General features: G+C 35.4%; 1 protein-coding gene across 11 annotated transcripts in view; it reads left to right on the top strand.

Annotated features, from left to right (window-relative positions):
• REPS1 (RALBP1 associated Eps domain containing 1) overlaps nt 1-14557 on the top strand; it is a 76193-nt gene that overhangs the window by 47547 nt on the left and 14089 nt on the right. For 7 of the 11 annotated variants that reach the window (XM_053914139.2, XM_053914142.1, XM_053914136.2 and 4 more), the window contains exons 9-10: nt 5706-5827; nt 9235-9315. In XM_053914139.2, coding sequence (XP_053770114.1) covers nt 5706-5827; nt 9235-9315 — 203 coding nt within the window. The remainder of the gene's footprint in view (nt 1-5705; nt 5828-9234; nt 9316-14557) is intronic. The other 4 variants (XM_053914144.1, XM_053914140.1, XM_053914143.2 and 1 more) reach the window with 2 other exon arrangements.

Here is a 14557-nt window from a genome sequence, read left to right as displayed (position 1 = left end):
TTTTAAACTATAAGACTTTAGGGTGTGTATGTACTTCTGTAAGCTTAATAATAGCTGGCAGTCATTTTTAAGCAATTTTTTAGTATATTGAATGTATTACTAAGACAATAAGAAGTTTAGGGTTGGGTAGGTTATAAACCAAGGTAAAAACTGAAACTATTTGAGAAAGATTGCTTAGCAGGTACACTGCCTGTACTGAAGTGAATCTGTGGACTTGGCAGAGTCTTTTGGCGGACAGAAGCATGAAAACTATGTGCAGCATTTTTATTTTTAGTGCGTTCCTGAAAACATGGTTTGCACTCATTTAATTTGCACTCATTGCTGACCTTTAAGTGTAGACTGACAGTACGTCAGTATGACCACAGAAGGTTGTGTCTTCCAGACACACTTTTATACATGGAAATATTTTTTGCAAAAAGCCCTTTTGGGTTTGACTTTAACAAATAATTTAGGCTCATGCTCTTCTTTTTCAGCCCTGATGCTCTGATGATGTCAGGGGCAGAGCAGAACCCTCAGGAGGGAGGCAGGGTTGACACAGTGTTCCAGCAGGAGGCTAGGCTGGAACACTGCATCAGGTAAGAGTAAAACTACACCCCTGCCTCCGTGAGGACACAGTCTTAAAGCAAGCTTTCGTGGGTGGGCATGAAGCTCTTCATTGGAATATTTATAGGGAGCCCAGTTGAAAGCAGTGTAGCTTACGTGTAGACCCAATGCTCATAACTGTTAGCTTCTAGAACATAGGTAATTTGCTCTTTTTCTACAGCCATTTGTTCTATACATGAAGCTGGAAAAACGCAATGTGAAATTCTGCTAATTTATTCCATAAATAATTGGGGGGGTTTCTGAGACAGTGATTTTTAAAACTTTTTAATCTTAGAACCTTTACATTCTTAAAAAACTTCATGAATCCCAAAGAGCCTGTTTATGTGACTTAAACCTATTAATAGTTACCCTATTAGAAATTAAAAATGATACATTTTAAAAATGTATATGGCTGTTTTAAAATAATAATAAGCTCCTTAAATATTAGCATAGATATTTTTAGGAAAATAACTGTGTTTCCCAAAATAAAAAAAAATTTATGAAAAGGGCAGCATTGCTTTACATTTTTGTAATCTCTTTAATATCTGTTTTTGTAAAAGGCAGCTAGATTCTCATATTTGCTTCTGTGTGAGGCTGTTGGGTATTATTTGGTTTGAGTATTGGGGATCCGGAAGACCAAGCCCTGAGGGCCAAATCCAGTCTGCTGACTGTTGTATGGCCCACAACAAAAAGTGTCTTTTAATTGTTGGAGAGTACAAAAAACAACATTTTATGACACATAAAATTCAAATTTGTGAAATTATGTAAAACTGAAATTTCCCTGTCTTAGTCAAATAAAGCCAAGCTCATGTCTTTACTAATGACCACGGCTGCTTTGCACCGCAGCAGCAGAGTTGAGTGCTTGCACCGGAGACCGGCCCACCTGCGAGGTCTTGGCAGGAAGGAGGGGCTAGTCCCCAGTACCTGAGGAAAGGCTGGTCTTGCAGGGCGAAAGGAAGGACTGTTTCTAGATAATAGTGGATATTCTTTGGTACTACACCAAATGTCAACAAATGGTGATTTCTTAAAGATTAATTGCAATGTAAAAGCTGAAACCATCTTAGTGAATTATTTGTACTGTTACTTTAAAATCCATAGATCTGTCTTATACTGTGAATATGCTTTGAATGAATCTTTTACCCATGCATGATTTTATGACATAATTGATGATTTGTAAATATTAGTTAATTGAGTTACACAGATCTTTCCAGTGTTGGGATACTTTATTATAAAATGCTAAAAAAGTGTATTTGTTAATTCTATAGCCTATTTGATCAAAGAAATCTTTAAGTACTGTGACTCTCTTGAGCTTGTGGGTATGGATGCACGTTTACCAAAGTTCTAATTTTCTCTTAAAAGCTCAAAGCTTTTCATTAGTTAAAATACTGAAGACAGTTGTTTTCTTGAAGTGACAAGCTCACTTAATTCATTTTTGAGAAAATTCCTACATCCAAGTCTAAATAATTACAGTTTATCAGCTGTTCTTTAAAGAAAAATCATGTTCTCTGGAAAAAATGGTCTGTTCAGCTGACAGCTGGATCACACAAGTATTCTTCCTTGAGATGATCTTTGTGCTGTGATAACAGCCATATATATACAATATACATGTAATATATATATTATATCACTTCCCCATTACTTTGGAATACCATTATATAAATTTGCAAATATTTATTTTACTTCCCATTTTGGTACACAGAGTATTAAAAAGATGTGTTTTCAGGGCTGAGATTTAATAAAAATAATTTTACAGCTTAGTTGCAAACATTTTTCAGTGATACTCCCATGCCTCATTGTTTGTTTATTTTAACTGGAATGTGTGGGGGAAGAATGCAGTGACTAATACAGCATGGGACAAAAGTAGGTTCCACTTTTTTGTATGTTAAAAAAATAATAAATGATAGTACAAGAATAAACTGTTTCCTGTACTTACAACTGTAAACCTACTTTTGCCCCCAACCCTTTGTATTTTGGTGCCACTGCCTTGTTTCTTGTTGCTAAGTCAACAGTTGTACCCACCATTGCTTTTGCACCGTTAGTTCAAATGCCAACACAGGAAAAAGGTGGTGTTGTTGTTGTAAAAATCTTTTTGACTTTTCAGATGCCCTAAAAGAGTCATGAGGATTCCCTGGAGTCCATGGTCCACAGTTTGAGAACTGCACTCTAGGAAAATGACTCTATTGGAATACTTACGCAGTGTAATTATTTGGGTGAATGATATACTTCAAGAGGCTGGACCCACTACAGCTTTATGCCAATGAATCACAGAGGTTCCTGGAATCTGTCCCAAATTATAACTGCCCTGAGGTGTGGGGGTAGGGTACAGTCTGGCTCTAAATTTGCCAGTAGAAGACTGACATGAGAATGGAGGTGTAGAAATCCAGACCAGGGTCCCAGTTTGCCCTGAGATGACATTTGTAACTTCAGTAATGTAGTCTGACTATAGATAGGTTTTTTCTTTAACACCTGCTTTGGTGGATCTCGTAAAGACACTTCTCAGTTCACCATCCTTTTAACAGAGTGTGCGTAAACTGTCAGAATTTATGGCCGTCATCCTCCTTTCCTTAGCTTCCTTTCTTTGTTATCAGAGGAAAAAGTTCATAATTTTTTTTCACGTTAAAAACCACAAACTATTCCCATGAGGAATTTGCTACTATTTATCATAAATATTTTTTTCATTAGTTTTTCTCTAAGAGCTTTGACTTAAGTGGTCTTCATACAACATTATCTGAAGCCTGTCTGCCTCTTGTTTCTATGCTATTCTGACACTTCTCCTGAGAAAGGGATAGGATTAAGAACAAACTAGCAATAATTTCTGATCTTACAAAACAAAACTTCACAAAGTATGATGCTGAACTGCAAATTAGAACTTGCATTAAAAAAATGGGGAAAAAAGAACTTGCAGTGTGGTATAACTGTAGAGGAATAATGTCTGGGTAAGTAAAAGGGAAGTGTTGGGTTGGCCACGAAATCCATTTAGTTTTTTCTGCAAAATAAAAGACACAGTTTTCATTTTCACCAATAACTTTATTGACTGGGATATTTTGAGTATGTCAGCTATCTCCTGCTACTGGGTTCTAGTGGGTAAAGGCTGGGGGTGCTGCTAAACATGTTCCAATGCATAAGGCAGCCCCACAACACAGAATTATTTGGCCAAAATTTCAATAGTACCAAGAAACTTCGAAAACCACTTTTCATGTATTCGATCAGTCACAGCACCTTCTTCATAAACTGTGCAAATCTTTTTTTGTGTTTCAGTGTTTACGTTTTTTGAAATAATAAAGCACTGATAGGCCAAAATGTTGGGTATTTTCTTCCATCTTCAATATTAAAATGGCTGCACAAAAAGTCACCAATTTTGATTTTTTTAAAGGCACACTGATATGACAGCTGTCATAATGCAATCTAACAAAATTATTTCAAATGAAGTTTAAGACAGCCAAGCACTACCAGTGCCATCATACGGAAAAAGCCAAAGGAACTTTTTGGCTAACTAGATATTTTGAGATACTCATGTAACAGAATAGGGCATAGAGAAATTGAGTACCTTTTCAAAGTATCAGTAGTTAGTTTTGGTTCTAGGAAAATAACAGTAAAGGAGAATGAATTTAATGAAGAAGAACACAAAAAGCAACCCATTCAATAAATATTTGCTTGCCCTGTATGTATTAGGTTCTGTATTGGGCAATAAAATATGAAGAATTTACTTAAGAATAGATTGAAAGGTTAAAACCTATACATTCTAGGTTATTATACGGGTACCTACTTAGGGATTGGAGGCGCAGCGCTAAGACGTAACGCAGTGTCTTTTGTTCTGGCGGAGAAACTCTGGTGCTGTCTCATTCAGCTTGCCGGTGGCCAAACAGCGAAGGCGTGACAGACGGTGGGGTCGAGCTTTAGTACAGGTTCTAAATAGATTAGATTTCACCCCGTTAGTTTGGCTGTCAATGTGCTTTTCACACTGGGATTATATTCAAAGCCACGTAAAACTTGGGGAGATTGGCATGAGAATTACCGTTGAAATTTGTCATTTTTTAAATTGGAATTTAAGAAATATTCTAAATTAAGGCTTAACCAGTTAAAAGTAGAATATGCTATCACATAATACTTTAAAGCCCCCTTTGAAATTGTGTCATGGATTTGTAGCTTTCTCATGAAGCCTGTAAGTGCCAGTGGGCCTAGCGATAAAAGTTTGTTTCGTGTGGGCTCATTGACCGCTTTTTGCTCATGCCTGGGACTCTTCCTCTCCTGCTCCCTGCCCTGCAACATGATGCTTTTTGGTAACGGGATACTCATGGAGAAAATGTGAGTGACTTGGCATAAATTAGCAGTTCCCAAAGTATATTCCAAGAGAATATCAAGGGATTTTATTTGATAGAACAAGGTGTGTGTTTCGGGAAAACTGACTTAAATTGTTTATTTGCTCTAGTACATTACAAGTCTTTGATGTAGAAACTGTTCGTGGGAATGCTCCAACAGGGAATTACAGTATCCTCAAATTTATTTGAACAGAAAAAATTTCTTGAACCTAATTTTTTTAAAGATTTCATTTATTTATTTCTAGACAGTAGGGAAGAGAGGGAGAAAGCGAGAGAGGGAAACATGATTGGTTGCTTCTCATATGCCCACTGACCATGGACCAAACCCACAAAACAGGCGTGTGCCCTGACCTGGAATCAAACCGATGACCTTTCACTTTGCTGAATGCACCAGCCAACTAAGCCATGCCGGTCAGGGATTGAACCTAATTTTTTTAAATACTTCACTAGTTAATATTCCATGAAATATACTTTGGGAACTGGTACAGATTCATCCCTACTATCAAAAAATGACTCAAAGCGTGGTTGCTACTGTATCATTATTATGTATAACACTCTTTTTTCTATTTATTCCTAACTAGAATTTGTACTTACGGAAAGCTGTGGATTCAGGTAGACAATAAATAGCAAGAATAAGTACTGCCTCATTGTCTGATGGTTAAAATGTTTATTTTAGGAACATGAGGAATGACATTTCAGATTATAAATTACTACTTGTCAAAGTCTTCATTTTGTTTTTTATAAGTAATATTCCTAAACTAAACTACATTATTAATAGAGAATTTCTCTATTTTTAAATTGCAGATGTTGGGGATCAGACAGGTGAGGTAGGTTATTCAGGCTCTCCTGCAGAAGCACCTCCAAGCAAGTCACCATCCATGCCGTCACTAAACCAGACTTGGCCAGAGATGAATCAGAGCAGTGAGGTTAGCAAAGCTTCCCTTTCCTTTCAGTAACATTAACTTTGTTAAGGTAAGACGTTCCAAACAGAGTGATTTCAGCATCTAGCTCCTTCAGCATGTGCACATAGTTAAGAGAACATATGAAGTAGGACTGTGATAAATGTTTGTAGTTATGTGACTCTGAGGTTTGCAAAGTACTTTTTCACATGTATACTGTCATTTGGTTTCTGCCACTCACTCCTGCTAAATTCCTATGAGTTAGATGGGGCAGGCACATGCTGTTTACAGTCAGAAAGGCCAAGATCGCTCAAGGCTATTGAGGGACAAGAGCTAAGATTTCAACACAAGTTCTTTGACATGCATTCAACTACCATACCCGCTGTGTCACACTGCCTGCTCATTCCTGTAGGCAAGGTATGTGATAATACTTTTGGAATCTTAGCATTGTAATGATATGAGTAATCACTAATGAGCCTTTGCATATGAAAAAAGTGTTTTCTTCAACCCAGGCTATTTATAATAACTTAGTTTTATTTAATACAAAATCAAATTTAACCCTATTAAATGCAGTGGTTAAGATATGTTACATATAAGACCAAGCATAACATGCAAAACACAAATTGAGATAAATGAAATCCCCCTCCTCCTCCTCCTTACTTTGCAGCTCCTTATATAAAGCAATAGAAGTAGGGCCACTCAGATAGAATAAGGGAAGTGGGCCTGAGGCCCCTGTGTTAATAAACCTTAGTGCTCTGTAGAACTTCAGTTAAAAAATAGCTGCTCTAGCCTGTTAGAGCAGTTTTCTTTGTGAACAAGTTTTTTTCTCACATTTTTTGTATCATTTTTAGGTAGTGTTACAAATTTAAGTTTGTTGGCTTTCAGGAAATTCTAAACTTCTGTGTTTTCCATGTCTTTTAAAGCCAGAAAAGTACTACTGGATTAAAGAGACACTGGTTAATTTTGGACAGTTGAAAACAGAAGTAACTGGCAGGTTTAAAGTACTTGCTGCTGCTTTATGACAATTATGGACACCTGTTCCTGAGATGGAACGTGCCACTTGTCATAGCGTCGGATGTAAAGCCATATATATGAGCGAGTTCCCAGAGGGAGGACACTAACCCTTTCCTAGAGGGAGGAAAGAATTTACTAGGAAAGAGGCTTTATAGAGGGTAGGGTCTCTGTTTTAGAAATGGCTATTTTTTATTCATTTTTTTTTAAAAACAGAATCAGATTAAGAGTAATTTTTCCATTAATACCAGGTCATAAATAAAACAACTGTTTCTAAAGCATCTCAATTCTAAAGCCCATACTCATTCTAAATAAAATTGCGCATGGTTGTTAAAGACTAGGAATGGAAGTCCTATCCATGTTCTGATTTAAGCAGTTGTACTTTTTCTTCTAGATAGTACTACAAGTTTTATTTTGTAGTACTCAGTAATAAGGTTATGAATGTCATAGTTATTTTTCTTTTTACTCTGTGTGGAAAATCAAAATGTTAATAAAACTAACACTGATTTTGAGACATTTTAATAATTTTCTACCACAAAGCACTAATGATTCTTTCAACAAATATTTATTCAGCATGTGAATATGGATGAGGCACCGTAGAGGATAACACTATAATAACAACAGCACTAATAGTAATCTTTAACATTTACTGAGCACTTTGGATGTGCCAGTTCTTTCAGAAGCTCTTTACGTATATGAACTCTACTTCCTCACAACAATCCTATGACATAGGTGGTACTAATCTCAAGTTACAGATGGTGAAACGAAGCACAGATTGACTAAGTAACGTGCTTAAATTTGTACAGCATGACGAGGATTCCGGTAGTCCAGTTCGAGAGCCTGTGCTCCTGACCATTATACTAACGTCATAAAGATAAAAGTGTCCTTCTGCTCTCCGGGTAGCTTCTGTAGAGATATTGTGAAACCAAGTAAAACTTCGTGCAACCAAATAAATAACGGCCTTCTTTTTGGCAAAAATCTATATTTAAATGTTTCTCCACAGTTAGATCATTAGTATTTTAAAAATTCCTTCTGTACACATGCAACAATAACTATTGAAGAAACTAGAACAACAAGTATTGGTAAGTCACTTCCCTGAAGTGACATCCCATGATAAAAATGAATTATTGTGAGCTGTCTTTATTCAAGAAACACTTTGAACTCATTAGTATATCTTTGTATATCTTAATTTTTATGAGTTTAAAACTAATATGTAGGTAAAGTTGTTGAATTATTGGATTAGCCATTTTTGTAAATAATTTATCAATGCATTAATTGACTAATATATAATTTCTACAAGTCTTCTCAAATTAAATATCATTATTTTAAATAAGTCGAACTTTGAAGCATAAAAATAAATACTTTTCCATACTGAATTATAAGAAGGATTTTGATGAATGGGGTAGGTGTGTCTGTGTGTAAACATTTGTTTGTATATATTGTATATGTGTAGATGTTTTTCCCTCTTCAGAGTACAACTGATTATTCTTAATCAAATTTTAATACAATTCTGATATAAAAATTCTGTGCTATTTTATTTCCAAGATCTTTAAAACAAATGGAATTTACTAAAATTAATATTGACTTATTACTCCACCTATTTTGAGGTATGACATTTGTGTACCTCTTTTAGAAGAGTAGTATTTCATATCAGAACATAACTTCTGTATATGTAGCACATACCCAGATGCTTGGTTTGCTGTCATTGTAGCCGCATTCTGATTTTCCCAGCATGGGGGGGCGGTGCCTGATTGGCAGTTCTGTCTTTGGTCTGGCATGGTCCTGTTCCTGGTGCTGATTGCAGAGGTTGACTTGCTGCAGATTGACATAAGCTCAAACATATATTATAGCTCCAGAAATCTTTGCATTTTATCTCCATTATATTTTATTAAGTATACATAGGTACAAAATAATGTGCACGTACATAATAGAATCATCTTTCAGGGGTCGCACTGGCAAGTCACGCTGACTTGCTTTGTTTTGACCAAAAGTTTGGTACTTAAGATGCTCTAACATTACCAAATCAATACCTTAACATTTAAATTTTAAAAGGAGGATTTGAAGTTATTCTGTCTAGTTAACACACCCATTTGTATTTTTACATTGTTGCCATTTATACCACTTAGACTTGGTTCCTATATTATCTTTTGAGTTTGAATTCAGTAAGGTTTTGAATCTCTCATAGAGATTGCAAAAAATTGTTACTATACATTTGATTGTGAAGCCGCTCACCTTACATCACAAGATGACCCAGCCTAGAAGAGTATAAAATGCTTATGGAAAATTAGAAATTATGGAATTTTGTCAGGCCTATGAAACACAACTTGCAGTGCAACCTCTGAATTACTTTGCTCAATCTTCTCCAGTGACCTTTTACTCCCCCTTTCTCATCATGCTGACTTGTCTCTCCTCTGTCTGTTCAGCAGTGGGAGACATTTAGCGAACGCTCTTCAAGCTCACAAACTCTGACCCAATTTGATTCTAACATTGCACCAGCTGATCCTGTAAGTCAATCACTTAGCTTGCTTGTTTGAAATTAATTTTATTAACCCAAATTTCCATTCATTATGGTTTTTAGCTATGCATGGTTCAGTGGAGTGCTTAGAGGGAAATAGTGACAGGCTTTTCAATTTTTGTGTGCCTAATGATGGAAAGAACATTTTTTTTAACCATTGTTTGTATTTTCTAGTTATTTTGGTGAGAGAAAACTGTATGTTTTTAAAATCTGGTACATGTGTCTAAAGAAACATTTTGTGACAGTTGACTTAGTTGACTTGTTTTCATTTGCTAATTGAGTGTATGTGTTATTAAACATACTGTTTAGTGTAGTGACACTTAGTAAATACTATTTTATTTGTATGCTTACACATCATGTAATACGTACTATGTATGTAAATACACAATGTCATCTTTTATAGTCCAGATGGTATGGCTTTGACTTAAATCGTGTGTTGAGTTCTGTTAAAAGAGAATTGGGTTCAGCAGAACAATGGAGTTGTTAGTCAAAGATGCCCATTGTGCAAAGGAGCCTGTCTTGTCTTCCTGTGGTTCACTGTGTTGCTTTGAAAAATGCTACAAAGTTCACACCCTGATTTCAAAAATAAATTCTATTCCTATAGATTTAATTTCATCTATGCCTCACCTATCCCTCAAGTTATTTGAAAACTTCAAGACCTTAGTTAGTAATTATTTTTCTCACTATTCACTGCTGTTTTTTGTTTTATTTTTTTTCTTTTAAAGATAAGAACATGCTAATAAGCACTTTTCAAAAAGAAGACGCAGTAGGAAGGAAAGAAGGATTTAAAAATGAGTTCATTTGAAAGATAGGGAGAAAGTGACACAAGCCATTCTTTTTTAGATGTTTCTTCAAAGACAGCCAGCATTTATTAATTAAAATGGTCTTGTTGTTTAATGTTTGAGACAAGTGGCATTTAAAGGAATATAGTACATCAACAGTTTAATGGATCTTTGGTGGGTTTTACAATTTTAAAGAATTCGTATGTGAAATATAGAAGATGATGTTAAATTGAATTCAAACAGATAATGTATGGAAGTTTTTTAATGTGTTTTGTAATGTATTAAATAATTTAAGAGTCAATTAATATGTAGGTCATCTGTGCCTTTTGCTTCTTCTGATGCTTTGAGGGCATTCATTAATCTTTGATTTTAAACTGAAAAATTAAGGAGAAATAAAAAAGAAACACAATTTTTGCTGCTTATTATCAGCTATAATTAAGGTCTCTTGGGAAGTGACAGGTTCTGTAAGCTAAAAGAAAATTTTATAATACCTTAGCGCTCTCTGTTTCATCTCTCCATATTATTCTTACCTCCTACTTACATAGTCAAGATAGCTTTATTTAAAGTACTTCATTAAAGTATTTTATTTGGGAAAGAAGGTTTGCTGTAGCAATAAAGAAACACTATTCTCTAACCCTTAAGAAATAATTAAAATAATTATTCACAGTGTTATGATTTTTTTGTCAGGCCAGGAAAGAACATTAAATATAAAACATAGAATTCAGGGACAAAATGAATTCACTCGTGACAGGCAGGAAATGCAGGGAAATAATTTGGCTTAATAATTGTGATGTTCTTATAAATTCTTTGTAATAATATCCAAATGTATGAATTTTAGCTCTAGTGTTTAAAATAATACAGCTGAATACTTTCTTTTGTTATCTCTAGTGTGGCTAGGGGCTCTAGAAATTTTTTAAGTGTTTAATCAACGTTTTAAACTTGAATTTAGACGTCTGAATTTCATAGAGTTGCCAGTTTTAAATATTTTATAATCTGGCACCCAGAAACACTTTTCTTTTATGGTGGCAAACTTAAATCTAAACTTTGTTCCCCAACTAGTAATTTCTCTTTAAACTTCCAATTAGGAGAATGTTCTGTTCCCACTGAGGGCCTGAATTACTTAACCTTCATATAATACCTCCCCAACATACTGCCTGTACGTACACAGCCAGCAACTACAATCCCAAGTGATCTTTTGCAAGGTTTATGTAAATAAGGATTGTACGTAAGTAAAGGTCCATTCAGATTAGAAAAAAATCACCTTGGAGAAAAAAACAAAACAACTATAGTTCTGATGTGAATTTGACAAACATTATGGTGTTGGAAATATTTAATGGAATATTTTTAAAGCTAAAATTTGATAATTAGCCGTTTGCTCAATAAAGTGAAAGTCTTTGAAAAGCTCAAAACTGCTCTGTAGCACTTGGAGACAGCTCTCCCACAGCACAGTGACCTCACATGCAAACTGAGATAGTTAATCAGTAGGCTCCCAGAATTGGGTGAAATTGAGTTTCTGATACCTCATTTACAGAAACTTGGTCACTTTTGTTGAACTGCATGTCAGTTAATTGCCTCTGGTAGAATCTGCCTCTGCAAGAGAATTCTAGACTGAGGAGTCTAGACGTTTAATGCACTAGTCTCCTCCCTGATCTTGAGTGCTGCAGAACTTCCGAGCAATTCAGGATACGAAACGGAAGTGAGTTTGATCACTGATTATGCCCAGCCAACTCACCTGGTTTGGTGGAGCCCCTTTCTAGGTGCCTGTGATATTTTCTAGGAGTACAAAGATGTCAAAAACAAAATTGCAGTCTTAAGTAGACCACAGTTTAATTATCATAAACTTGATGATTATAATATAGCTGTTGTCATAATTATCATCTGTGGCTATGGACGAAACTGTGGGCAGAGAACCATGGACCAACTCAGCCCAAAAGGTTTCTACAGAAGAGTTTATGTTTGTGTGCTGAGTTGTTAATGAGTTACCAGAAGTGAACAAGAGCATTCGAAGCAGAGAGAATATCGTGAGCAGGATCAAATTCAGTGTGGTGAAAATGGAGGGTAGACGTGTGTGGGGAATGATGGGGACTGACCGACGTGGTTGGAACCAGACTAGGAAAATCTTTGTATGTTAGTCCAAGAACCTGAGTTTAATCTCATAGACACTGTAGGCTACAAGAAGTACCATGATAAAATGAGGCCGAGGAACAGGAAGCTGGGACGATCACTTGGGCAATAGTGTGGAAGATTGATGGATCAAAGAGAGATGATGAGCACCTGAACTAATTTGGTGACAAAAGGGACAGAAGGGCTGGATTTGGACTGGATGACAGGATATAAAGGAAGTAGAAAAATACAGATATCTGGACATTAATATAATATTCAGTAAAGTACTAAATTGTATAAAATCAGATGCCCAAATAGATGACACAAATGTGCCATGAATGATTAGGAATGGATTTCCTAAAGGCTTTGGATTATTTAAATAGAAGAAAGGAGGAGAAGCTGCCAGGCAGTCTTATACTTTCTTCTCTCTTTTTAAATTTGGGGATGCTAATTTGGAGCAGATAGAGTATTACTTTGGCATCTTGTGACTCAGGACTCAGAGGCTTGTAAGCATTCATGGTTCCTCATTTGGATGTTGAAATGCTTAAAGTCAGAGCTCTCTATCCTGTGTGACTGTCATTTGTGAGATCACATGAGCTTCTGATATGCTGGTCCCTGGGCTTCAAGGAATTGCCTTTCCTGCTAGTATCAGGATCCATTGTACTAAAGCTATTACAGGTCCATAGCAGCCAGTTGATGTATGGGTGAAGTATGCAATACATAATTGCTTTGCTGCTATAGAAACTTACAGGAATTATTTGGGGGAATGAATGGAACATAATTTTCTTTTCTTGGAGTCCTTATTATACTTCCATTTATTGTACTAGAAATATATGAAAAGGCTAATTAATATTTCCAACTGTTGCAAGCTTTATAAGTTTGATTTTATAAGTATACACAGACTATATATTAGATATTAGATATAAGTTAGAGCATCTAATAAGTTTTCCTTGCTTGTTTTTTTCTAGCCTTGGGGAATAGGGGGTTGCAATAAGAACTTATTGTGTCACAAACTATCACTTCTTTCTCTTTTAATCTTACATTATAATATTAAATTCTGATTTTCATAGCAGTTATTTCTGCTATTAAAATTGTAAGTTAAGAAATTAGTAATTATTTCTAAAGCCATGTTTTTATAACCATAACAACGTCTTAAGTGTGTTGTTACAAGTACTTTCCTGTGAGTGACTCATTATTAGGTGAGGAATCTAAACTTTTATCCATCTGTAATATTCATCTTGTTAACTATAATTTTAGAGTTCAGGTTAATTGGATAATACATGAACCCTGTCCAGAATCACAGTGGTACAGAGGCAGGCAATTACTATGAATGGATTTATCAGTATAATTGCAATAAAAAATTAATTTTTTATAAACTGTTTAAATTTAGAGACTATGAGACTAAGCCAAGGAGAGCTGTTAAACAAGAAATGGTTTGCTGGAACTTAACTTTCTCTAGCGGAGTCTTAGTGTTACTCAGTGCTGTCGTCAAAGCAGCGTTCCGCTGAAACTGAAAGGTTGTTACCCTTTATACCAAAGTGTAAACCTGACTCATTATTAGAAATTTGAAATGTAAGGATCTCAGGTTGAGTTTTTAGCAGCAGCACACGTACAAACCGTCTTCTCACAGAGGGATCTGAACCCCCTCCGCAGTGTTTCTCAGATGGTGTGTTGCTCTTAAGCCAGATGCTTGATCCCCTTCTGGTTCCTCTGCTGGGAGTCTCAGCTCCCAGGGTCAGGCTTGCCTATGTTCCCAGGTGTACCTTTCTCTTTTCCTTTCCTTTCCTTTCTGAGAGGCTACCATTTGTGTTTATCCACTCTTCCTTGCCTTACTCTTTCATTCTTTTCCAAAGTCTCTTCAACCAGTTTCTTTACTTTTCTAACAAGGCTTGCCACACGTGAAGTTTAGGAATATCACATGTATTACAGTCTTGAAAAGGTTTAAGAAAAGTATTAGAGTCTTTGAATAGGAGTCTTACTGATCTCTCTTTAAACAAATAGATTTTGGGGTAGAAGTTGTATGCAAAATTTTAGAATTATATAGAACTAATCTATAAAAGTATGTATTGTGCCTTCTATTACAATTATAGCAGGCATCTCATTAACTTTTTTATATATGAAAAAAAGTGTCAAATTTTCTTGATCAGTTTTCTCAAAATGAGTTTAATCTGTTACTTGATTTTGGATTCTCATGAAATAGTTCAGTTTAACCTGAGAGGTTCAGATTTGTATGCTTTCATCAGATATTTCATATTTTGCCTTTGAATATGTCTTAAATTGTATTTTCATAAGGTCATTTTTATGCAATCCATTCATTAATCAGTCAGAAGTTAAAATTATTTTGTA

Source organism: Desmodus rotundus, chromosome 11, assembly GCF_022682495.2.
Source record: "Desmodus rotundus isolate HL8 chromosome 11, HLdesRot8A.1, whole genome shotgun sequence".
NCBI classification, from domain to species: domain Eukaryota; kingdom Metazoa; phylum Chordata; class Mammalia; order Chiroptera; family Phyllostomidae; genus Desmodus; species Desmodus rotundus.
Note: the sequence above shows the minus strand (reverse complement) of the source record. Positions and strands in the feature narration are given on the sequence as shown.